This window comes from Dermochelys coriacea, chromosome 10, assembly GCF_009764565.3.
Source record: "Dermochelys coriacea isolate rDerCor1 chromosome 10, rDerCor1.pri.v4, whole genome shotgun sequence".
NCBI classification, from domain to species: Eukaryota; Metazoa; Chordata; order Testudines; family Dermochelyidae; genus Dermochelys; species Dermochelys coriacea.
Window position 1 is genome coordinate 50,176,640 of NC_050077.1, and position 26,477 is coordinate 50,203,116.

The 26,477-nt window shown below is 42.8% G+C and overlaps 1 protein-coding gene across 1 annotated transcript in view; it reads left to right on the forward strand.

Moving 5' to 3' along the window:
• The window catches only part of SCAPER (S-phase cyclin A associated protein in the ER), a 363,891-nt gene that overhangs the window by 186,174 nt on the left and 151,240 nt on the right, over positions 1-26,477 (forward strand). The window contains 1 exon segment of the mRNA XM_043494057.1: positions 5,450-5,515. Coding sequence (XP_043349992.1) covers positions 5,450-5,515 — 66 coding nt within the window.

Here is a 26,477-nt window from a genome sequence, read left to right on the forward strand (position 1 = left end):
GTTAACAGTGGGATGACTCAAGGTTCCTTACCAGGTCCAGTCATGTTTAATATATTTATTAATGATCAGGAAGGGGGGGTGAATAACGAGGTAGAAGACCTTTCAGGTGGCACAAATGATATATCTACATTACAATAAAAAACCTATGGCACTGAGTTTCAGAGCCCATATCAATTGACTCAAGTTTCCGAGGCTAAAAATTGCAGTGTAGATGCTTGGGCTGGAGCCCAGGCTCTGAGACCCTCCCCCTCACTGGGTTTCAGAGTCTGAGCCCGAACATTTACACTGCTATTTTTGCCTCGCAATGTGAGCCTTGTGAGCCCAAGTTAGTTGACCTGAGCCCAGAGACTCACTGCTGCAGGTCTTTTTTTATTGTGTAGAGGTATCCTAAGTGGTTTAGGTTAGTCAAGTCCGGAGAAGATTGGGATGAACTTCAGAGGAACTTAACTAAACAAGGTGAATGGGCAAATGAAGTTCACGGTAGATAAATCCAAAGTAGTGATCATTGGAGGGGAAAAAATTAACTATTCATATACCTTGCAGAGTTCTAAATTAGCTGTGTCTACTCAAGAAAGAGACGTGAGCATTACTGACAGTTCAGTGAAGACCTCTGCTCATTGTGCAGATACAGTCAAAAAAGCAAAGAAAATGTTAAAATCTGAAAGGATTGGAATGGAGAATAATATGGCAAATATTACAATCATATCAATAATATGCTGTCATCTGGAACCTTGTGTGTTGCACTGGTGGTCACATTGCAAAAAGAATATTACATAATTGGTGGGGGTCGGGGGAAGCAGTTCAGAGATGGGTGATGAAAATGATTGGGGCATGAAAAAGATATTGTATGAAGAGAAATGGAAAAGATTAGGATTATTTGCTTTACAAAGGAGATAAATAAGATGGGACATGATAAAAGTATATAAAATGATTAATAGTATGGAGGAGGTAGATTGTGAATGTCTGTTCTCCCTGTCTCATAACACAAGAATAAGGGAACATTCAATAAAATTGAAAGATTTTAATTTGTAACTGATCAGAAGGAAATACTTTTCACTCAATATGGAATTAGACTGTGAAACTCATTGCTACTGGCTACCATTGAAGCCAATATTTTAGCAAGGGAGAGTTGGACATTCATAGGGGTATCCAGAGTTATAATAGTTAATCCTAAAAGAGTTTTGGAAGGAATATAAAACCTCATTCTTCAGGCTTAAAGCAAAGAATGACTATTAGCAATTAGGATGACACTTTACTGGGGGGCAGATTATCCTATATTTGCCTACTGTGGGGTTTCAGCACCTTCCTCTAAAGCAATTTATGATGGCCACTGTCAGAGAAAGATCACAGATCTGATCACTGGTCTGATCACCTAAAGAAGTGGCTGGATTTTCCTTTCTGAAAATCTGAATGACTTGCCCTATGTCAGAGATTGAGTCCACTGCAGAGCTAGGAATAGAACTCAACAGTCCTGAGCATCAGCCTTACCTAACCCAAACATCACTTTTTTTCCACATTAGTTTCTTCATATGCTGTCATTTTCTCTCTGAAGATGAAGTCAATTTAGAGTTTTTCTAATAGATCCAAAGCTGAATTTTCTAGCTACTCTGTTGAGTATTTCTTTCACAGTCAGGCTCTGACTGTAAAAAGTGAGAATTTAAATTTTCTGCATCAACATAGTGTCTAAATTTGTTTGACCAAATATATTAAATGTTAATGAATCGCTGCAATGAATCCTGTCTTAGGTTGATGAACTGATGATGGTTATCATCTGTTGGCCCAGTCCAGCTGGAGCCACACTAAGCAGTGGTAAAGAAGTATTGTCTCAAATTTTCCTTTACTTTGGCCTGTGGCCAATGTAAACAAGAATACTTTTAAGTGTCTAAACAGGTTTACACTATTGAGTCCTGCTTACATTTCCCAAAGTAAAGCAGACATTCATAGAGGGATTTATTTTAGTGTTGTATGTCTCATGAGGTACATTGTTATAGTACTGTCATTAGTGCTTCATAGAAGATTTAATTGGATCCTCAAATGTAATGGACATTTTGAATGTTAATTATAAAGCTTCTGATAAATTTGTCTTTTGATCCTTTAGACATGTCTAAATTAGTAATGTTTTCATCAAGTCCTACAATGACATTTTCAGGATAAAAATAATATTAATCTTGCCATTCCATTTGTTATGATTTTGAAAATCAGCTCAAAATATCTTAGATACATCACAGTAGTAACAGGTTTCAGAGTAGCAGCCGTGTTAGTCTGTATTCGCAAAAAAGAAAAGGAGTATTTGTGGCACCTTAGAGACTAACAAATTTATTTGAGCATAAGCTTTCGTGAGCTACAGCTTACTTCATCGGATGCATTCGGTGGAAAATACAGTGGGGAGATTTATATACAGACACAGAGAACATGAAACAATGGGTTTTATCATACACACTGTAAGGAGAGTGATCACTTAAGATGAGCTATTACCAGCAGGAAGGAGGCGGGGGAAGGAGGAAAAACTTTTATGCTGATAATCAAGGTGGGCCATTTCTAGCAGTTAACAAGAATGTCTGAGGAACAGTGGGGGATGGGGTAGGGGGAGAAATAACATGGGGAAATAGTTTTACTTTATGTAATGACTCATCCACTCCCAGTCTGTGTTCAAGCCTAAGTTAATTGTATCCAGTTTGCAAATTAATTCCAATTCAGCAGTCTCTCACTGGAGTCTGTTTTTGAAGTTTTTTTGTTGAAGGATAGCCACTCTCGGGTTTGTAATCGTGTGACCGGAGAGACTGAAGTGTTCTCCGACTGGTTTTTGAATGTTATAATTCTTGACATCTGCTTTTACGTAGAGACGTCTCTGACTCAAGGAATATTTCCAACACACCTCTAACCAACGTATTAACCCACAGGGACCTTCCTACCAACACTACAAAAAGAAGGATTCTGGGTGGACTCCTCCTGAAGGTCGAAACAGCAGCCTGGATTTCTACATAGAGTGCTTCCGCCGACGTGCACGAGCTGAAATTGTGGAAAAGCAGCATCACTTGCCCCATAACCTCAGCCGTGCAGAATACAATGCCATCCACAGCCTCAGAAACAACTCTGACATCATAATCAAAAAGGCTGACAAAGGAGGTGCTGTCGTCATCATGAATAAGTTGGAATATGAACAAGAGGCTACTAGGCAGCTCTCCAATACCACTTTCTACAAGCCATTACCCTTTGATCCCACTGAGAGTTACCAAAAGAAACTACAGCATTTGCTCAAGAAAGTCCCTGAAAAAGCACAAGAACAAATCCGCACAGACACATCCCTGGAACCCCAACCTGGGGTTTTCTGTCTGCTACCCAAGATTCATAAACCTGGAAATCCTGGACGCCCCATCATCTCAGGCATTGGCACCTTGACAGCAGGATTGTCTGGCTATGTAGACTCCCTCCTCAGGCCCTACGCTACCAGCACTCCCAGCTATCTTCGAGACACCACTGACTTCCTGAGGAAACAACAATCCATTGGTGATCTTCCTAAAAACACCATCCTAGCCACTATGGATGTAGAAGCCCTCTACACCAACATTCCACACAAAGATGGACTACAAGCTATCACGAACAGTATCCCCAATAATGTCACGGCTAACCTGGTGGCTGAACTTTGTGACTTTGTCCTCACCCATAACTATTTCACATTTGGGGACAATGTATACCTTCAAATCAGCAGCACTGCGATGGGTCCCGCATGGCCCCACAGTATGCCAACATTTTTATGGTTGACTTAGAACAACGCTTCCTCAGCTCTCGTCCCCTAATGCCCCTAGTCTACTTGCGCTACATTGATGACATCTTCATCATCTGGACCCATGGAAAAGAAGCCCTTGAGGAATTCCACCATGATTTCAACAATTTCCATCCCACCATCAACCTCAGCCTGTACCAGTCCACACAAGAGATCCACTTCCTGGACACTACGGTACTAATAAGCGATGGTCACATAAACACCACCCTATATCGGAAACCTACTAACGGCTATTCCTACCTACATGCCTCTAGCTTTCATCCAGATCACACCACATAATCCATTGTCTTCAGCCAAACTCTACTATATAACCGCATTTGCTCCAACCCCTCAGACAGAGACAAACACCTACAAGATCTCTATCCTGCATTCTTACAACTACAATACCCAGCTGCTGAAGTGAAGAAACAGATTGACAGAGCCAGAAGAGTACCCAAAAGTCACCTACTACAGGACAGGCCCAACAAAGAAAATAACAGAACACCACTAGCCATCACCTTCAGCCCCCAACTAAAACCTCTCCAACGCATCATCAAGGATCTACAACCTATCCTGAAGGACGACCTATCACTCTCACAGATCTTGGGAGACAGGCCAGTCCTTGCTTACAGACAGCCCCCCAATCTGAAGCAAATACTCACCAGCAACCACACACCACACAACAGAACCACTAACCCAGGAACCTATCCTTGCAACAAAGCCCGTTGCCAACTCTGTCCACATGTCTATTCAGGGGACACCATCATAGGGCCTAATCACATCAGCCACACTATCAGAGGCTCGTTCACCTGCGCATCTACCAATGTGATATATGCCATCATGTGCCAGCAATGCTCCTCTTCCATGTACATTGGTCAAACTGGACAGTCTCTACGTAAAAGAATAAATGGACACAAATCAGACGTCAAGAATTATAACATTCAAAAACCAGTCGGAGAACACTTCAGTGTCTCCGGTCACACAATTACAGACCTGAGAGTGGCTATCCTTCAACAAAAAAACTTCAAAAAAAGACTCTAGTGAGAGACTGCTGAATTGGAATTAATTTGCAAACTGGATACAATTAATTTAGGCTTGAATAGAGATTGGGAGTGGATGAGTCATTACATAAAGTAAAACTATTTCCCCATGTTATTTCTCCCCCAACCCCACCGTTCCTCAGACGTTCTTGTTAGCTGTTGGAAATGGCCCACCTTGATTATCAGCACAAAAGGTTTTCCTCCTCCCCCCGCCCTCCTTCCTGCTGGTAATAGCTCATCTTAAGTGATCACTCTCCTTACAGTGTGTATGATAAAACCCATTGTTTCATGTTCTCTGTGTGTGTATATAAATCTCCCCACTGTATTTTCCACTGAATGCATCCAATGAAGTGAGCTGTAGCTCACGAAAGCTTATGCTCATATAAATTTGTTAGTCTCTAAGGTGCCACAAGTACACCTTTTCTTTTTCACAGTAGAAACAATAATCATATCAAGTCACTGGCTGTTATTTAGAAACAAATATGGCTAATGAAAAGACAAAAATGGTTTATAATAAGATTGATTTTCAGAAATGCCTAGTGACTTGTACAGTGTCATGAAGTTGAATAAATCACATATTCGAATTATTTAATTGGGTTTCAAACATTGAATAATTAATGAATGTTGATGAATATTTTTCCCTTAGGGCTAAAGAATATGAAAGTTTAATGGAAGCAAAAAATGCCACCTCTGAATCACCATACAAAGCAAAGTAAGTATTTAACTGTATACTTCATTTGTTTGTGTTTTTTGTAGTCATGCATCTGCAACTTTTCCATAGAGGCCGATGTGGTAAACTTTCCATTCAATGTTTGATATACTGTCCTCTTGAACTACAGATCAGTTCCTAACACAGAAAGTCAGCGCGATAACCACTTCAATGATAAGATGCAAAATATGCATCTCCACACAATAGGCAAAGATGTTAGCAGGGGCCAACATTTTAGGTTCCAGTGACCCAGATGAGGCTTCAGTACAATATAATGCCCATAAGAGAGAGAAGAATTTTTGTAGGGGTTTTCATTTATTTCACAAGGAATTTTGCCATTGGCAGTGTATCTTGAGCCTGATATTCATTGGCTTCAGTAATGCTTCACCAGTATATGCCAGCTGAGTGATGATCTGGCCACTTGTCTCTGTAGACACATACATTATTAACCCATTGATAGGCAAATCTAGGATGCTGGGGACCAGGAAATTTGTTTTAATCAAGTTAAAAATGGTATGCAAGCTCAGTGAATTAACACAAGTTTAAGAGTCAGAAATGTTTTGGAGACTACCATCTGGAAGAATGATTGTGCAAACATGCACTCAGAATAGGATTGTAATGTAGAAGAGGTAAGTATAGAAAACAATTTAGAAATTAAATTGTTTGTACAACTTCTGAAGCTTAATTTTGCAGTGCCATCCATAATCTACTCTGTCCACTAGAATTTCTGTTTAAGGCTCTCCCAGCCAAGAATCAGTATGGCTGCTCACACAAATAGAGAAGATGATTCTGGCAACCTGCATCTCATAGCTCCATTCCTGTTGTAGATCCCTTCTTTGCTATCTGAGCAGCATTGCAGTCCCCTCTAAGGATAAGGAAGGGAAAGAGAATGTCCTGCTCTACTGGGCCAGGTTTGCCCTGTAGTTGCACTAGTTTGTTCATGATATCACTAGTTTACCCAGTAATAGCCCCGGTAGTTGCTCCTTCAACCAACTTTTAGAGAAGCCTGGTTTGCCCAGACTGAGGCCTTCCATATAAACTGTCGATCTCAAATGTACATTACAGGACTTGGAGAACTTTACAGTGGTGGTGTAAAAAGTGACATGAGATTAGGGTGTGTTCCAACCCTTAAATCTGGAGTACTTTGCATTTGTCCTGATTTAATTTCATCCTATTTACTTCAGACCATTTCTCCAGTTTGTCCAGATAATTTTAATCCTATCCTCCAAAACAGCACCTCCCTCTTGGTATCATCTGCACACTTTATAAGTGTACTCTCTATGCTATTTTCTAAATCACTGATGAAGATACTGAACAGAGCAGGACCCTACTTGATATGCCTGACTGTGAACCACTGATAACTACTCTCTGGGAACCGTTTTCCAACCAGCTATGCACTCACCTTATAGTAGCTCCATTTAGGTTGTATTTCCCTAATTTGCTATGGTAAGTAATATATAAATACATATAATCTAAGCAAGTCAAATAGCAACTAGAAAAGACAGCCAACTCAGACTTTTGGATACTTTTTGTGAACAAAATTATTAGTCAGCTGCTAGTGATGCAGGTTCTACTTAACCACATTGTCTTTTCCCCCTTGTTGTGCTCTGAGCTTCTGATATTAATTGTACTGCTAATAATAATCAACAAATTGTTCCCATTTTCCATGTGATTTTATCAGTGATGGCCATCACTAGCCATCTCCATCAGATGGCACATCATAAACGCTCTGGGGTAGAGTACAGCATCTCTGTTGGGAAGCCTGCGAAGTTTTATAAATTCTTCTAGAATGTTGACAAAGTTTTCAAAGGCTCAGCAAGTATTCATAGCAAGTATTTCCAAAAAATAAATCCCATGCACTTGGTCAGTCCTCACAGAGGAGAAACGAATAAAACATTTTTAGTGTTTACTTGCTGAATTTACTCTGAATACCGGGAGATCACTGAGCGATGTTCGGTTGCCGAGTTGATGGCATTCGTTCTGAATTCTCACTTAACAGAGTGGGCCCCATGAAGGCTGCCATCTTCCACGCTACACAATTACACTCTAATGTATCTCGGAGTGAAACTCAACCGCACCCTCTCCTTCCATGGTCATCTTGAGAAGATAGCTGCAAGATAAAAACGAGAGACAACATAATCCAGAAACGAGCATGTACAACCTGGGGTGCATCAGCATCAGTGTTGCGAACATCTGCAATAACACTTGTATATTCAATAGCTGAATATTGTGCACTGGTATGGAACAGATACAGCCACATATGACTCGTGGATACCCAGCAAAATACAGTGATGCGGTGCATCATGGGAACCCTTAAGTCGACTCCAACACTATGGCTACCTGTCCTGTCTAATATCGCTCCCCTTTCGATATGCCGAACTGCTGCAACATTCTACGAAGCTCAGCGAATCCAGGAAAACAGATGTCTTCCTATTCACCAAGACCTTGACAACACCACACACACCCCCGCAACGTCTTACGTCCTGCAAGCCTTTCTGGGAACATTTGTTAAGCCTCATTCAATCAGGCTATGATCAGAAGGCAGCTTGGAAAGCAAATTGGGCTAGATAAGACTTAAAAAATAAGCACCTTGTGCCAGATCCCACATAGAAGGTTCCTGGGTTTGAACTTCCATGGTCATCTTGGTCAACGCTGAACCAAATTCTAACCAACCATGGTAGATGCAGATGTCTAATGCACAAATGGAAAATCAAGCACTCCCTGGTGTGCAAGTGTGGTTCCCCATGGCAGACCATTGAACATATCACTACCTACTGCCCAATTTATAAATATGAAGGAGGCATTGCTGCAATAAATTCTGCTACTCCTGATGTAGCCATTTGGCTTGATCAATTTCAGGTGAAATTGTAGTTGCTCCTCTACACCAGCCACACGAAAGAAAAAGTGTTTACTAAATTAACAATTTTTAGCATATAATACCAGAAAAATTAGAAGATGTGGCTAGGTATTCTAGGTTTTCTAAATACTGATGAGTGGCTTATTATGTACACAGGTATTATGTAGACACAGAGCATATTGTCGATAGTTAACAATAAATAAACAATAGAAGTGGTAGATTACTATATAATAAAATTATATTAAATCAGTTCTTTATTACAGCACTGAAACTAGTAGCAATAACCCTTAACTGCTCAGAAATTAATGAGATTTAGTCTCACAGTTGGAAATTTAGGGGGCAGAAGACGAGTGTTCAGTCCAGTATATTTAACTATGTCATTATGTTCTAAACTAAAACAGGTATTGCCAGAATCCTATAATAAAAATCTCTAGGGCTGAATCCTATTGTCCTGACCTGTCCTGGTGCCAGACTAGTTTCCAGTGCAAGTTAGAGCACCCTGATAATATTCTACTGTGGTTCCCCAGGCTATGAGCAAATTGCAACATTATGCATCTGCAGTACATAAAGTCGGATTGAATTCTAAAAAGTCTGTTGGATTACTTTGTTAGATTATCTTCTAAATAGAGATCTGAAAAATATAGGACTAGATGGTATCCTGAGATTCCTGACCATGAATGGATGGACAAGAGTGGGTGGGTGGGTGAAAAGAGCTTATGCCCCCTCATGGACGTTGAGTATAATCATAGTTTTTGCACTCACTTGAGTGTAGGGATCATGTGTTCTGGAACTGCAAGCCACCTCAAAGTGGAAGGGAAGGCTTGAGAAGAAGGAGCAGCAGAGCCAACTAGTCACAAAGTGGTTGAGCATACACTACACCCTTTTAAGCAGGGAACAGTGGACATTCTCCCTTGTGTGCCAGGAAGCTCTGTTCCTCTTGAACTTCCTGCCGGTTTGTGTGATTTTTGTATCACCCTAAAGCTGGGCAGAAAGCAGCCCACATTCTAAACTTGTACACAGACCTACAGAAAAACAACAGTGGGAGACTCCTATTACTGAAAGATCTTATGGAATCAAGGTAGTGCTCAAATCCAGTTTAGTCAGAAAGTCACCTTTTAGCACAGTAGCCTGAAAGCAGTTAACATTTCAAAAATAAAATATCTATCTATCCAATATCGGGACTTGAGGATCTGCCAATTGCTCTGAGGTCAAGGCAATAGCAATAGGTACTTCAGTCTGAACATACTTTGTGAAAGAGGGAATAGAAGACTGCCTATGAGTCATCCAACAGCACAGTTCAGAGTTTACATCATGTATTGTGCCAGGAAATTAAGCAAAACTTTAACAGAACTGAAGACAAATAATCTATGGGTATGTTTTCACTACCCACCGGATCAGCAGGCAGCGATCGATCCAGCGGAGATCAATTTATCGCATCTAGTCTAGACGTGATAAATCAACCCCCAAGCGCTCTCCCGTTGACTCCTGTGCTCCAGCGCCGCTAGAGGAGCAGGCGGAGTCAACGGGGGAGTGGCAGCAGTCGACTCACCACGGTGAAGACACCACGGTAAGTCGATCTAAGTACGTTGACTTCAGCCACGTTATTTACGTAGCTGAAGTTGCGTAACTTAGATCGATTTCCTCTCCCCCCCCCAGTGTAGACCAGGGCTAGGGAAGGTAACTTTATATCCCTCAGTAAAAGAGTGAATGAGGAGACAAGAAACTTCATAAGGCAAGCACTAAAGCCTGGATCAGTGTGGTTTTCTAGTGTTATCAGACATTTTTAACAAAGGAAAAAGTTAAAACAAAAGATTATATTGCTGTTAAGCTAAGCATAGGGCCCTGTGTTACTGGTATAAAAGCTGAAAAAACAAACTGGAAGAAAGGAACAGAGCAACAGTAGGTCTAGGGTGGAACATTATCATACTAATGAGAAATTTAAAAAAAGTTAAACTTTCATCCTTTCAGACAGAATACAGAGTAATGTACTGGGAGCTTATATTAACTGCTACTGTACCTGGCAGACAAAAAGTGAATTCTTGCCAGTAATAAGAGTCAAGAATCTATCCAATGCAGGCTCTGAGAAAGTCTGCTGAGGTAATGAGACGTGGCATATCATGGAGTGAAGGGGGTCAAAAATTGGGAATGCTAGAGTTGAAAAGGAATGTGTTACAAATTCTTAACCAACTTTAATGTCTGTAATAATATGGGATCTGAAAATAATTCTCTCTTACAAAACAAACATCAATATTTTCTGTTTATACTAAAAGCAGGTCTTAAATAATCTAGCTAGGATGGAATTATATTAATAAACAAAGAAACTTTTCCTAACACATTTGGCTGGGGAAGCTAAAGATGGACAATAAATGCTTTTTTAAAAATCTGACTATTTAAGACCTTGCATCATTAACAGACTATATGTCTAGACTTCAAAATTACAAATAAATCTACATTAGAGCAAAGTAGTTGAAAATAATTTATTGTTATATGTATCTGCTAAGATCTTAGATCTGTGTTTTTCTTTCAACTGTTAGTGATTTCATCAACAACTAAAGCAGTTGAAGGAATGCAGTTCCCTGCCTTCTTTTTGGTGTTATTGATGTCATCAGATATTGCAGAAGGAAGACAGGACCCCAAATTTAGGGTCTTGACATGAAAAACTTTTTAATCTGTCATATTTATGCTTAAACTATAGTAGTGTTGCAAGGATCTCTAGTTTCCTGTTGCAGTTCACAGATTGTTTCAGTAGCTGCAGTTAGTTTACATTTTGCAGTTTTACACAATGTTTTGCATTGGCCAAGTACTGGATCAAATGTTTTCTAAACAGCACATTAAGTAGTTGGATTACATTAATATTAGTCAGCAGCCTGAGCCCATGCTGCTTTGACAGGTATGAAATGTGCACTTGTGTGGGCTCCAGAGTACTGACTCTAAAGTGGTGGTTGGGGGGGGGCGTTGTTTTTGTTTGTTTTTTTGTTTTATATTGTGTTTTGTGGGATTGTCAGAAGGCTCAAAGCAGTTCTTTGCTGCAAGTAGAAGGTTAGAAGATGGCCAGTAGAGATTTCTAGCATATCGGATGAGCAATTTTTGTCCCTTAAAACTGAGGGAAATGGTTCCATAATACTACCTATTCCTTAGGTGCTCGGCCCTGTCAGCTAATTTATGCAGCCAATAACACTTTTACAAGCAAATGAGCACTATCATTGCAGGAGGGAAAATATTCCCAGTTGACTTGTTCGTTCGTTGGCTTCGCACAGCTGTTTGTTGATTGATTGGTTGATGGTTGCTCTTTTTGGTCATTTGTTGAAGGTGAACAGACTCCTGGGGCTCCCTTAGTGTTAATTTTTAGGCTGCGGATCAGTTTAGATGTAATAATTTTGCATTTCATCCAGTAAACTTGCCTATTAAAGTTACACTTACATGGATACCTACTATCTTAGGGAGATAGGGTTGGTGAGGTAATATCTTTTATTGTACCAGCGTTTGTTGATGAGAGAGACAAGCTTTCAAGCTCTGTGTAGCTCAAAAGCTTGTCTCTCTCACCTACAGAAGTTTGGTCCAATAAAAGATATTTCTCGCCTTGTCTCTAAAGTCCTGGGACCAACACGGCTACAACAACATTGCATGCACCTCATTCACTTTGTAATATCTGTTAGAAGCCTGCTCTAGCAGACAGATTTAAGGAAGGGAGAAAGCGGGTTATCACAAAATAAGTTATACTTTGCACTTACTTAGCAGCTTTATTCCAAGGACTGTAGAGTTTTCAGTATTAAATTAAGCATCAAAACACCATGTGAGCTATCGGTGTTATGAACCCCATTACATAAATTGAGAAAGTGAGGCAGAGGAAAAAGTTGAGACATGCTGCAAGTGATGGAGTGAGTCAGTAGCTGGGCCAGATATCAAATCATCCCAGTCCTGTGCTTTAACCATTAGATAACACTTTCTTCCTGCAGATTTGTAAAATTGTCTCTGAATTCCTCTACAAAACAAAACTATCGGAAAAAGGCACGTGCTGAACACTACAGAAATTTAAGCTGACATTATCCTGAAAAGAGGATTCAATAGAGAGGGAAGATGGAATTAAAAAGAAAAACTCCAATAAGAGTCTGCTACAGAAGAAATTGGATACATGGTCTGAGATACGTTCTTGCATAGCCAAAAATTAAACATTCTATATATCAGTGGTTTTCAGAGTTCATGTCTCAAACCAGTACTGGGTCGCCTTGCTCAGCACCCAGGGACCTTGGCGGCAGGCCAGTAAAAACTAGTGGTAATACTGTTAGTCCCTACCCGGAAGCAGCCAGCAGCAGGTCCGGCTCGTAGGCAGGGGGGCCACAGGACTCTGTGGGCTGCCCGAGCACTTGCTCCCCATTGAGGTGGGGGTGGGTGCCTGCGGGCGAGAGATGCGTGGAGCCGCTTGTGCGCCTCCGCCTAGGATCCAGACCTGCTGGCTGCTTCCAGGGCGCAGCGCGGTCCGCAATGACAGGACAGGCGGGAAGCCTGCCTCTGCACCCCGGCTGCCCTGCTGACTAAGAGCCACCAGAGATAAGCCTGCTCCTCAATCCCCTGCCCCAGCCCTGAGCCCCCCCCAAACCCAGAGCCCCTTCCTGCACCCCAACCCCCTCGTTCCTGGCCCCACCCCAGAGCCTACACCCCCAGCCCAGAGCCCTGACCCCTTCCTGCACCATAGCCCCCTGCCCCAGCCCTGAGCCCCTCCTGCACCCCCAGCTCAGAGCCTTGACCCCCTCCCACACCTCTGCCCAGAGCCCCCTCCCACACCACAAACCCCTCATCTCCAGCTCCGTTGAGTCGCTGGCATCAACATTTTCTTCAACTGGGTAGCCAGAAAAAAAGTTTGAAAAACACTGCTGTATATTACAGTATTGTCTTGTTTGCCTCCCAGTGCACCATCTGACTCACAGGAGATAAAGGTATTTAGGCCATTCTTGGTCTAATACATAAATTACTATTTAGGCCAATTATAAGCCATTAGACCAAAATATTGGCAACATTCAGAGACAAACCTCCATTTTAAAGGAACTAATGGAAAGAAACCGATAATCCCACATTCAGGAAATATTTGTGTAGAATTTGTTCTTTTCCAAACAGCTGTGCAAACTATAAAGGAGCCAAAAAAGAGTAAATAAATCTCCAGTTTGTGATAAGTCATCCACCAGTTGATTGTAGGATACATGTTCAAAAAATTGCTCGAGCATTCGCCCTGTGGAGACATCAGGTACAGGTGTTTCCGAACCTCGACGACTGGCTGATCAAAGGCTGCTCCAGGACACAAGTGGTCTCGTTTATTGAGAACCTTGGTCTGCTCCTAAACGAAGCAAAGTCAACTCTGCCCTCCGTCCAGAGGATAGAATTTAAAGGGGCACTACTGGACTTGACCCAAGCCAGGGCATTCCTCCCATAGGCTAGATTTCAAGCCCTCAATAGCATGATCCAGGGAGTCACGCAGTTTCCCACCACTATCGCGAGAAACTGCCTGAAGCTTCTCAGGCACATGGCAGCCTGTACGTACATGGTATGACACACCAGACTCAGGGTTCGGCCGCTACAGTCGTGGCTAGCATCAGTCTATCGACCAGCCCAGGCCAGCTTGGACAGGATCGTGACCCTGCCTCGCCCTGTCCTCGATTCACTCTTGTAGTGGACCGACACCCAGCAGGTGTGCTCGGGGGGTCCCCTTCGCAGCCCCACAGCCATCCCTGGCGTTGGTGACGGACACGTTGGATTTGGACTGGGGAGCTCATTTTGGGGACCACAGGACTCAAGGCATCTGGTCACAAGCAAGCAGATCTGCGCCTCCACATCAATGTCAGAGAGCTCAGAGCGGTGCACTTAGTGTGTCAGACATTCCGCCTTACCTAATCGGACAATGTGTATCAGTCATGATGGACAATACGACTGCGATGATCTGTATCAACAGACGGGGATGTATGCTCCTCTCACCTGTGCCAGGAAGACCTCATGCTATGGGACTTTTGTGTAGAACACTCAGTCAACTTGTAGGTGTCGTATCTCCCCGGGGTTCAGAACAAGTTGGCAGACCGCCTCAGCAGATTATTCCGCAGCCACGAGCGATCCCTTCACCCTGATGTCGCATGTTCAGTCTTCCAGAGGTGGAGATGTCCCCTGATTGACCTCTTCGCCACATGACGCAACAGGAACTGTCAAAAGTTCTGCTCCTTCCAGAATCACAGCCTGGGCTCCATAGTGGATGCGTTCTTCTTCCGCTGGGGAGGAGCTCTCCTATACACCTTCCTGCCGATAACACTCGTTCACAAGGTCCTGCTCAAGATTCGCAGAGATCGTGCTCAAATTATACTCATAGCACCGGCCTGGCCATGTCAGCATTGGTACATGTCTCTCCTAGACGTGTCTGTGGAAGCCGCAATTACCTTGCTGCTCTTCCCGGACTTTCTCACACAAGATCACAGACATCTCCAACACTTAAACCTGCAGTCACTCCATCTCATGGCGTAGAAGCTCCATTGTTGAATGTGTTGGAGCTTTCCTGTTCAGACCAGGTTAGACAGGTCCTCCTTGGCAGTAGAAAACCCTCAATGAGGGCCACAGTGGAAGAGATTTTCAATATGTTTGGTGTAGCGCAACTCACCCCAGATGCTAGCCTCAGTGCTGCACATTTTGGACTACCTTCTGTGTCTGAAACAAGAGGGTCTCTGGTTGCCTTCTATAAGAATACACTTGGCAGCCGTCTCAGCATTCCATCTGGGTGTAAAGGGCTGCTCAGTTTTTGCTAACCACATGGTCAGCTGCTTCCTGAAGGGGCTCAACATGTTCACCAGCCGGTCCCTGCCTGTGACCCCAACTTGGTCCTCTCTAGACTCATGGGGCATCCCTTTGAGCCTTTAGCAACATGCTCCCTGCTCTACCTCTCTTACAAGGTCGTGTTCCTGGTGGCAATAACCTCGGCCGGGAGGGTGTCTGAGCTCAGGGCCCTAACTTCAAAGCTGCCCTACACCACATTTTTTAAGGCAAAGGTTCAGCTCAGACCCCACCTTGCTTTCCTCCTGAAGGTTGTGTCGCAGTTTCACATCAACCAGGACATTTTCTTCCCTGTTTTCTACCCTAAACCTCATTCGAACAACAGGGAGCAGAGGCTCCACACTGTAGACGTCCGCAGAGCGCTGGCCTTTTACATCGAGAGAACAAAACCATTTAGGAAGTCAGTCCAACTCTTCATGGCAGTGGCGGACAGGATGAACGGTCAGCTGGTTTCAGCCCAGTGCATTTCATCATGGATAATGGCCTGTATCAGTGAGTGCTACAATCTGGCAGGGGTTCCCGCGTCTCCGATCACAGTGCACTCTACCAGGGCACAGGCTTCATCTACGGCCTTCCTGGCTCAAGTTCCCACCCAGGAAATCTGCAGAGTGGCAACGTGGTCATCCATACACACTTTTGCTGTGCACTATGCAATCACCAGGCAGGCCAGAGACGATGCAGTCTCTGGAAGAGCAGTACTCCAATCAGTGGACAGCTCTGACCCCACCTCCTGAATTTGGCATGGGAGTCACCTGATTGGAATGGACATGAACAAACACTCGAAGAAGAAAAAATGGTTACTCACTTCTCGTAACTGTTCTTCGAGATGTATTGTTCATGTCCATTCCAATACCCACCCTCCTATCCCTCTGTCGGAGTAGCCTGCAAGAAGGAACTGAAGGGGTGGTGGGTTGGCAGGGCTATATATTAGGCGCCATGAGGGCGAGACTACTGGGGGCACCGAGGCCGACCTGATGAATGCTGCTAGGGGAAAAATCTTCTGGCCAACATGCACATGCGCGTGCACACGCACCTGATTCGGATGGACATGAACAACATTTGAATCTTGAAGAACAACAGTTATGAGAAATGAGTAACTGGTTTTTGCCATGAAATAGATGGACAGATGAATTTGGAAAGGCTGCTATGTCCATATAATCACTGGAGCAAACATTACAATCTTCCTATATCAATCTCGTAAAATACAAAATTATGATAACCTGTCTCTCCTAATACGTTAATATCAATGATAAATTCCATATTCAAGCACAATCCACTGTACCAAACAAATTCCTTGGGTCTACCAGGATTTAGTAGTGGCAAAGAACATTTCTGCTTCTTCTGTCCTCTCAGCAAGACCACATACTGTACCATTTTCCTGTCACTGGATTAGCAGACAATAAAACATAAGTAAGGCTACGATTTAGTGACGGAGGTCACAGAAAGCACAGAATCTGAGACTTCCAGCAAATTCCATGACTTCAGCCTGCGGGGGCAGGGAGCTACGATATACCCCTGCCACCTCTGGCAGTCCCCGGAGCTCCAAGCCGCAGTGAGCAGTGCAGTATCCCACAGCTCTTGGCTGCCATGCATGGCAGGGTACTCCCAAGCTCCCGGCCACTGCCAGCGGGGGAACCCCCAAGCTTGTGGGCAGCGGGGAACCCTGCAGCTCCTTGCCGTTGCAGGGGAACCCCCAAGTTCCCATAAAACATAAGTAAGGCTATGATTTAGCCTTACTTTAAGCCAAGTTCCCAGCGGCTGAGGGCAGCGGGGGAACCCCACAACTCCCGGCCCCCACAGGCAGTGAGGGACCCTCCAGACCCTGCGCAGCTGCCCCACTTCAAGCAGTATGGGGACCCGCAGATCCCCATTTTGTCAGGGATATTTTTAGTAAAAGACACGGTCAGGTCACGGCTTCTGTGAATTTTTCTCTTTTGCCCATGATCTTTCTGTGGCTTTTACTAAAAATATCTGACAAAATCTTGGCCTTAAACATAAGCAATTCAGGAGTAAATAAACTGTGAATAACAGTATGCACCAAAGTGCTGAGCTGTAACTCCCCCATGTGGATGCTGCAGACGCAAACTAAAAGCTTGCTAGTTTGCATTAACATAGTCCTCTTGAAACAGGACTAAGCTACTGTGAACCAAAGTTTGTCTTTTAGTAAAAGATTCTGGAGTTATTCACAGTTGAAGTTAAAATCTGGCAGTTTCTTTCTTGAGGAGGAATACATTACCAGCAGTGTTTCTTCCGTTGAGGTTGGAAATTGGACATAACTTTTAGCTCATATTACTGAAACATCACTGTAATTCTGGCATTCTTCCTTTAAGCTTAGTTCAGATGAATCACAGTTTTGATTTACCTCAAATACAGACCTCTTGTGTTCAGTGAATGTTTCTTATGCCTTTTTAAATACTATTGGCATTGGGCAGAATATATGCTAAATCCATAAAGACACTGACATACAAATATGTGTATTCTGTAGGTATGTTTAGGTACTTCGTAGTTCACTGTTTAAAATATTAAAATTACTCTCTGCAGTTTTGAAACAGTCCTCCAACCAATGAAGTGGCCACTTTTCTGTCACAAAGTTGAATGTTTTGCCCATAATTTTACACTTGCTTTGCCTCTACCTTAATCTGATGGGACACCAGCCCAGGTTCAAATACAAAGGGGCAGGGGAGAAAAGCCATTTTTAATATTTTTTTATATTAATTTTTGTGTAGATGTAGTCCACCTTTGAAAGTGTTAGTGATATGGTATATTAAGAAAGAAGCACATCAAAACTATGCAAAGAAAACACTCATACTTGAGACTAGAGTTCTGAGTAGTCAACACAAAATCATATTTTATATTAATACATTAATATTATTTTAATGATTAGTAAAGTATATTTAAACATAAACCCTCATAATTATTAGATTGTGCAACCTCCAATGTGTCTCCATCCAGTCATGTAATTTGAAAGAAATCTTTACTTAAGGGATTTAAGCACTTCCTTACTTAAACATGTACTTAAACATGTACTTAATGTACTTTGCTGAATAAGAATGGGCTTTAAAGTATGTCTAAATGTTGTCTTGAATTGGAGCCTATGGTTGAAATATAAGTGAGGAGATCCAATGTACAGTTTGTTGGGTCGAGGAAGAGAAGCAAGAGTTCTTCTTTGAGTGGTTATACATGTGAATTCCACTCAGGTGTATGGGTACCCAGTATACCAGAGCCAGAGTGTTTTCTGCAGCAGTACCCATTGAGTCCGTGCATGCATCCTGCACCTTCTCCTGGCCCCTCCTTAGGCTATACGAGAGTGGCACTGCCCTGACCCTGTCAGTTCCTTATCACCACCCATAGCTGAGTTGGAGCTTCCTGGGCAGTTTACCTCATGATTTTTTCTCTTTGTAGTCAGCAAGATTAGTTCTTTGCCTTCCCTGTAAATAGAAGTTAGTGCCCCATAATTAGATTTCTTTTGTTATTTTAGTCTGTTTTAGGGTTTTATTTTGTTTGTTAGTAGTTTGTCTTCAATGCTAGCCACTGGTGACATGCAGCACTCCCCGGGCTTTTAGCAATGCCTGTCATGTGGGGTGTCTATCCCAGATAGTGACCCTCACATGCTCTGCCTTCTCTGTCTTGGCGAGGGGCACATTAAGGAGAGGTGCAGTATCGGCCATTCTTTCAAAAAAAGAATGCAGATTTCCAAAGATCCGTGCCTCAAGCAACACTTTATGAAGCAGGCCATGAGACCCACCTCAGCCCCAGGACCTTCAACCAAACACCTATTGTCTACCTGCAGTCCACTAATGAGGCTGCAGTGGTCTCTGACAGACCCCTAGACTCAGGCTATGTCTACATTAGCACTTTTGTCAGTATAACTTAGGTCGCACATGAGTGAGAAAAAATACCGCCCTAAGCGACATAAGTTGCACCAACAGAAGCACCGGTGTGGACAGCACTATGTCAACGGGAGAGCTCTCTCCTGTCAGCTTAGAGCAGCTATATGAGAGATCTTACAGCAGCGCAGCTGCATCATTGCAGCTGTACTGCTGTAAGCTCTCTAATGTAAACATGGCCTCAGTCTCTTCTCTGAGGAAGAGGTGTTGGTCTTCTTATCCCGAGCTTCCCCAAAAGAGGACTCCTAAAACAAACCGGAGCTGCTCAAGGTTGTAGAATTTTTTGAGGAGGAAACAAATCACAGAGAAGGAGATCCACCAATTCCAGTACAAATCAGCCAGCTCATCCTCAGTGTGCTGTTTGGAAGTAGCACATTTGACTTCTCATTCAAAGACAGCAATATAATTACTAGCGATCTTTCTGCTATCTCCCCCTCCCCCCCATGCATGGGGACAGATATTCCACTTCCTCGAGGCTTGAGAGATCATAACCACAGACAAATGGATCCTAAGGACTATGAGACTGGGATATTCTATCCAATTCCTCTTACTCCCCCCTTTCCCACTCATCTCCTCTATCCCTTCTTGGGGAACCGTCTCAGGGAGTCAGTGCTCTTTTAGGAAATTCAGACTGTGCTCACTGTATGGTCCATAGAAGAATTTCCCTTTGGCACTGGGGAAAGGAGTTTTAATCCATGACTCTTTCTGATCCCCAAGTCCAAGAGAGGGTCTGAGTCCCATACTGAACCTTCAGAATCTCAACAAGTTCGTCAGAGATATAAAATTTCACATGGTTTCCCTAGCATCAATCCATCCTTCCCTACATCACAGTGCTTGTTTGCTACCCTTTCTCTCCAGAATGCCTATTTCTATGTGGCAGTACTGCCAAGTCACATGAAGTTTTGAGATCTGTAGCAACGGGTCAACGTTATCCATACACAGTACTTCGTTTTGGCCTGTTGTCAGCTCTGCATGTATTTGCCTAGTGCAAAGTGGAGGTGGCGACCTTCTTGAGGAGAAAGGGAATTCACATCTTCATTTATCTGGATGATTGGTTGGTGTGAGGCAGATTGAAACATTAGGTACTTCACCACATTTAGTTCGTCATCTGTCTCTTTGACTGTCTGGGACTCATTCTAAAAAAGGGAAAATGCATGTTGGTCCCAATACAGAAAATTGAGTTCATCAGGATCCTACTCAATTCTAGGAATTCGATGGCTTGTCTCCCTCAGGACAAATTTCAGTTCATTCACAAGTTGTGCATATTTCTCAAGTCACACCTTACCACTGCTGTCGAGTGTGCCTCGGGCTACTAGGTATATGGCTTCATGTACTTACATGACCCAACATTCCAGGCTGAACCTGCGCATCTGTCAAGAGTTGCTAAAGCTATTTATTCACTAAACAGACACCCTTAGACAAGTTGTTCTAAGTTCCTTCTGTGATCCTATGTTTCCTGGATCAAAACAACATATCTCTCAGCCCCTTACATCCAAGACAGTCATTACAGAGCAAGAAGCAGATCTTTGTACCAGTGTCCTTGAACTCTGGGCAATTCACAAGGCTTATTGTGCCTTTTTCCCTCACTTCAATGGCTTGTTGATCCAGAAGTTGACTGACAATACAACCATGGTGTATTACCTAAACAGATAGGGAGGGAGGTGATCCGGTCAGCTTTGCCAAGACTGATGAATCGATGGGACTTTGGCATCAGGGAAGGCTACTCCCATTGCAGCTCACTTACCTGTTTCCCAGAAACAGATGGCCAATTACCCAGGAAGGGGATTCTCCTAGAATGATAAATGGTCCCTCAAGAACAGTGTGCTGAGGACCATCTTTCAAATTTGGGGTATTCCAGCTGTCAGCCTATTTGCAGCAAAAGGCAACAAGAAATGTCATCCGTTCTGTCCTTGAATAAGTCATAGTCTAGACTTGATAACCAACACATTTCTGCTGAGATGAGGATCAAGTCTCATGTATACATTTCCCCCATTCCACTCATCCCACGAGTTCTCAATTTAAAACAAGAACACACCAAGATAATTCTTATCATTGCCAATGTGATCGAGACAGCTCTTGTTCTTGGATGTTCACATTCTCTTGATTCAAACCCATGGTCTCTGCCTCCTCTTCCAAATCTGCTCTCCCTTCAACACAGACAAATGTGGCACCCAGATCTTAATAGTCTATACCTCACAGCATGGCTGTTGAGTGGTTAGATCAAGTGGTGAAGCACTGCTCAGTGTCTGATCAGGAGATATTTCTTAACAGTAGAAAGCAATCCACTAAGTCTCTGTATTTGACTAAATGAAAGTGTTTTTTGATCTGGTCTACTATTCACAGAATTCACCCAGCAAAAGCTAAGATTAAAGACATTTTTGAGTACCTGTTACACCTCAAATCCTCAGGTCTTTCTCTTACCTTGCTGAGAGTCCACTTAGCTATCTATCTTTCATTCAAGGGAGATCTGTTTTTTTCCAGCTCCATAGTTTCTAGGTTTTTAAAAGGAAATGTTTGCCTTTCTCCTTCTGTTAAAGATACAGTATCCCTTTGGGACCTCAGCAATGTATTAGTGGCTCTAATGGGTCCTCCATTTGAGCCTTTGGTGACCTGTTCTTGGCTTCACCTGACTCAAAAAGCATCCTTTCTCATCAGATTAGGAGAATGGGGACACTTTAGGCTGTCATGGTAGTACATCCTATATGTTTTTGGCAGGGTCTGCTTACCCCACACTAACCCAGACAGGGTTAAGCCCATATTATTGACAGCAGAAGTCCAGCCTCCCTGGTGGGACTGGGCATGCTCCAAATGCTCTAGCAGTATAAAGGGAGGAAGCCCAGCTCATTCTGGGATGGAGGCCGAAGAGGAAGGACCTGTCTGGGAAGCTCCTGTGAAGGGCCAGCCACAGCCCCTGACTGCACCAGGAATCAGAACCTCCCCGGGCCTGCTTGAACCCTGGTGGCTGGAGGAGCAACGGAGATGACCGGTCCAACTGACCACAGAGAATCCGAAGTCTCATAGGAAACCCCAGCACAGATACTGGTAGAAAGTGACCCAGGAAGAGTGATGGAGTGGTACCTCCCACCCAGGAAACCTCTGTGTGTTTCGGTAGGACCCCCGTGATGAGTCAGTGGCAAGTTGCTACACCACTGTTAGGATCCTAAGTCGGGGCCCTGTGGAGTCAGGTGGGCCCGGGCCCCCCTACAGGGGCAGCCACACCTCTTGGTGGGCGCCCCACCCCCATTGAACTCTGGCTGCTAGACCACGCTGCCCTGCACCCAAGGGCTGCTCCATTGACTCTGGCCGCTGGGCCGTGCTGCCCTGATCCTAGGAGCATAGACCGTCACAATGTTATTTTTCAAAGATAAATTAGCTTTGAGACAGCATCCAAAATCATAAACTAAAGTTCACATTTTCATTTTTACCAGGCAATATACTTACTTGTTTTTTCCCCCAAAATGGCACTCAAATCTGCATATTTTGGATGTCAGGCAAGCACTGGCCTTCTGTCTATATAGGACCAAGACTTTCAGGTTGTCTTCTTGGCTTTTTGTTTCATATGATAGCAGAATGAGAGGTCAGACAGTTTTAGCACAGACAGTTTCCAAATGTATTAATTCCTGTATTGCAGTGGCATGCAGGGTAGCAAATTCCCCTCCCTCCCAAAGACTATTGGCCCATTCAACAAGAGCTCAAGCAACCTTGGTAGTTTTTCTAAGCGGCATCCCCATACTATACACTTGTAGAGCTGCTATTTGGTCTTCCGTGCAGACATTCGCTCATCATTATGCCATGACAACAGCTTCAGGATGTGATTCAAACTTTGGAAAAGCTATATTGAGTCACTGTTTAAATATACTTGGAGCCCCACCTCCTGACAGTACTGCTTTTGAGTCACCTGAGGGGAATACACGTGTAACCACTTGAAGAAGATCTGATTACTTACCTGTACTGTAACCATTGTTCTTCAAAATATGATTGCACACATATTCCACAAGCCTCCGTCCGTTCCCTCTGCATTGAGTTTTGAGCCACCATAGTTCAGTACAAAGGAATTGATGGAGGATGTGGTGACGCTGCCCGCATATAGCTGTAGGAGCGGCCATGAGGAGACATAGGGCATGTGTGCTGCACCAGCAGGTACTGCTGCAGAAAACTCCCTGGCTGCAGCACACTGGGTGTGCATCACCTGAATGGAATACACATTTGCACCCACATTTCAAAGAATAACAATTACAATACAGATAGGTAAAGGTTTCTTCCCTTTTTTGCAATATCATTTTTGTGTTGTTCTAATTTAGGCTATTTTCTCACTGTATTATCCACCAAAGAAAAATATTTAATATGAAACAGAGTTTTTATCCAAATATAATTAATCAAAACCGTTCTTTGCTATAAATATAAGATGTGTTCTACTTTGACTTGCCAGAGCATTCCATAAAAAAAATGATTTAGTATGGTAGCAAAACTGTCAATAAAACTGGAAAATAGTTCCCCAGTTCGGAAATAAAGGTCTCGGCTTCATTCCAATATGTCTATATCTAAAGACCTCAATATGTACTTCACATTGAATGACTGTTATCCTGTCACAAGATTCAGCTACAGTTACATCTATAATCAAAGTAAGAACCTTGGTATCTCTCACTGCTAATGACACACAATCCTTGCTATACTTGGCCCTCATCCCTGGTAGATGCTCCTTCAACCAACTTCTGCAGCAGCCTGGCTTTCCCACAACTAGCTTGCTCCTTGGCTTTCCCTAGAAAGAGAGGGGAACTCTACTCTCACTCCTCACTCTCTCAAGCAGCTCCTTCACTCATTCTCCTCCTTTTTCATCAGTATCCCACTATTCTGTGTTGAAGGGAGTGAACCCATTACAAACAATTGCTCCCGCTCTGTTCCAGAGGAAGAGAGAAGACGCCCACAATCACTGGAGAAGAACATTAAAATTCATTTTATATATTTATGTATTCTACAGGCCTCCATCCGTTCCCTCTGCATTGAGTTTTGAGCCACCATAGTTCAGTACAAAGAAATTGATGGAGGATGTGGCGGCGCTGCCCTCATATAGCCGTAGGAGGCATATATATATATATGTGTGTGTGTGTGTGTGTGTGGTTTGAAATAGGGTCTGTGTTGAAGTGAAGGAACAGAGTTGGGGAATATCTTTTCCTCGGATTTTTTAAAATACTTGACACAATCTGGTACTTTGCAGAGGTAAAAAAATATTATTGTTCAGAATTAATTATTTTTATGAACCCTGGAGACTTTAGTTATCTCTGGCAAGGATGATAGAGCTGTATCCAAGGCACAGCTCCATTAGATTCATGGAATCACCCCATTTCTTCCTTCAATTTGATGGTAAAAGAGTTCCCAAAAGCTCCCAAGAGTACCATCCAGCACATCACTAAGTTATTCTCATCTCTTAATTACCAGCCTCGTTGGTTCATAACCCTAGGACAAGACTTTCAACAAAAGTTCTTTTTGAAAATTGTTCTGTAGTAGATTTGCAATAGACCAGATTTTGCCTCCGTAGACCCACATGCTTTGGAGGGGACTTTTTTCAGGTCAGTGTGAGATAAGGAGAATCAGGGACCGTGCAGAATTCCTAAACTCTACATTGCAGGAAAGATGGTATTTAATTACACTCACAGTTTATACAGTCTCTTAATTAAATGTATATATGTAAAATATCACATTGCATATTCCAAAAGAAATCTTAACTCTTCCCTTGTATACCCTTCAACAATCAATCTTTCAGAGAGACAGATACTATATCATCTGCAACTTCAGAATTTTTAAAAATTGAGACATAAGTCATCAAGAAGCCATACGGTTCCAGTGCATAGGTTAGATGGGCATCCAAAAATACAATAAACATTATTCAGACTGTACATTTAACTTAGAAATTGTTGTTGTTAATAATAGCCACACCTTTTTTGCTCAGTCTTTATAAAACGGTCAAAGTCAATATAATCCAAAAAGAGAAGAAAAATTCCTACTGTCAAATATGCAGTCTAACATTAAAATTAACGAGCACTTCCAGTAAATAAAGATCATTCCAGATGAAACAAATTAGTATGAGTCAGTGCCCATCTTATTTGGGTGGAGGGAAAATAACTGAGTAATGAGCAAATCTGCTCCAGCCATAGATAACGTTCTAGTTTCTCAGTACTCCAAATTATTAACTTTTAATTAAAGCATTTATACAGACTCTCAGTGATATGTAACAATATAATGGTGTTTCAGAGTAGCAGCCATGTTAGTCTGTATCCACGAAAAGAACAGGAGTACTTGTGGCACTTTAGAGACTAACAAGTTTATTAGAGCATAAGCTTTCGTGAGCTACAGCCCACTTCATCGGATACATAGAATGGAACATATAGTAAGAAGAAATATGTATACATACAGATAAGTTGGAAGTTGCCATACAAACTGTGAGAGGCTAATTAGTTAAGGTGAGCTATTATCAGCAGGAGAAAAAAACTTTTGTAGTGATAATCAAGATGGCCCATTTAGACAGTTGACAAGAAGGTGTGAGGATACTTAACTTTAGGGAAATAGATTCAATATGTGTAATGACCCAGCCACTCCCAGTCTCTATTCAAACCCAAGTTAATGGTATCTAGTTTGCATATTAATTCAAGCTCAGCAGTTTCTCATTGGAGTCTGTTTATGAAGCTTTTCTCTTTCAAAATTGCCACTCTTAAGTCTTTTACTGAGTGGCCAGAGAGGTTGAAGTGTTCTCCTACCGGTTTTTGAATGTTCTCATTCCTGATGTCAGATTTGTGTCCATGTATTCTTTTGCATAGAGACTGTCCGGTTTGGCCAATGTACATGGCAGAGGGGCATTCCTGGCACATGCTGGCATATATCACATTGGTAGATGTGTAGCGCATCATCAAAGATTTACAACCTATTCTGAAAAATGATCCCTCACTTTCACAGATCTTGGGAGATAGACCAGTCCTCGCTTACAGACAGCCCCCCAACCTGAAGCAAATACTTGCTAGCAACCACACAACAAAAACACTAACCCAGGAACCTATCCTTTCAACAAAGCCCGATGCCAACTCTGTCCACATATTTATTCAAGTGACACCATCATAGGACCTAATCACATTAGCCACACCATCAGGGGCTCGTTCACCTGCATATCTACCAATGTGATATATGCCATCATGTGCCAGCATTACCCCTCTGCCATTGTACATAGGCCAAACCTGACAGTCTCTATGCAATGGTGTATTACCAAGTGCACACAAAAAGGTCTTTCCAACTCGGGAAGGAAGCAAGGGAACTTGTCAACAGAGGTGGCAGTTTAATATTATAATTGAGTCTATAATTTTGTCACAGAGGTCATGGAAGTCACAGATTCCGTGACTTCCAGAGACCTGTGTGACTTCAGGCCACAGGGACT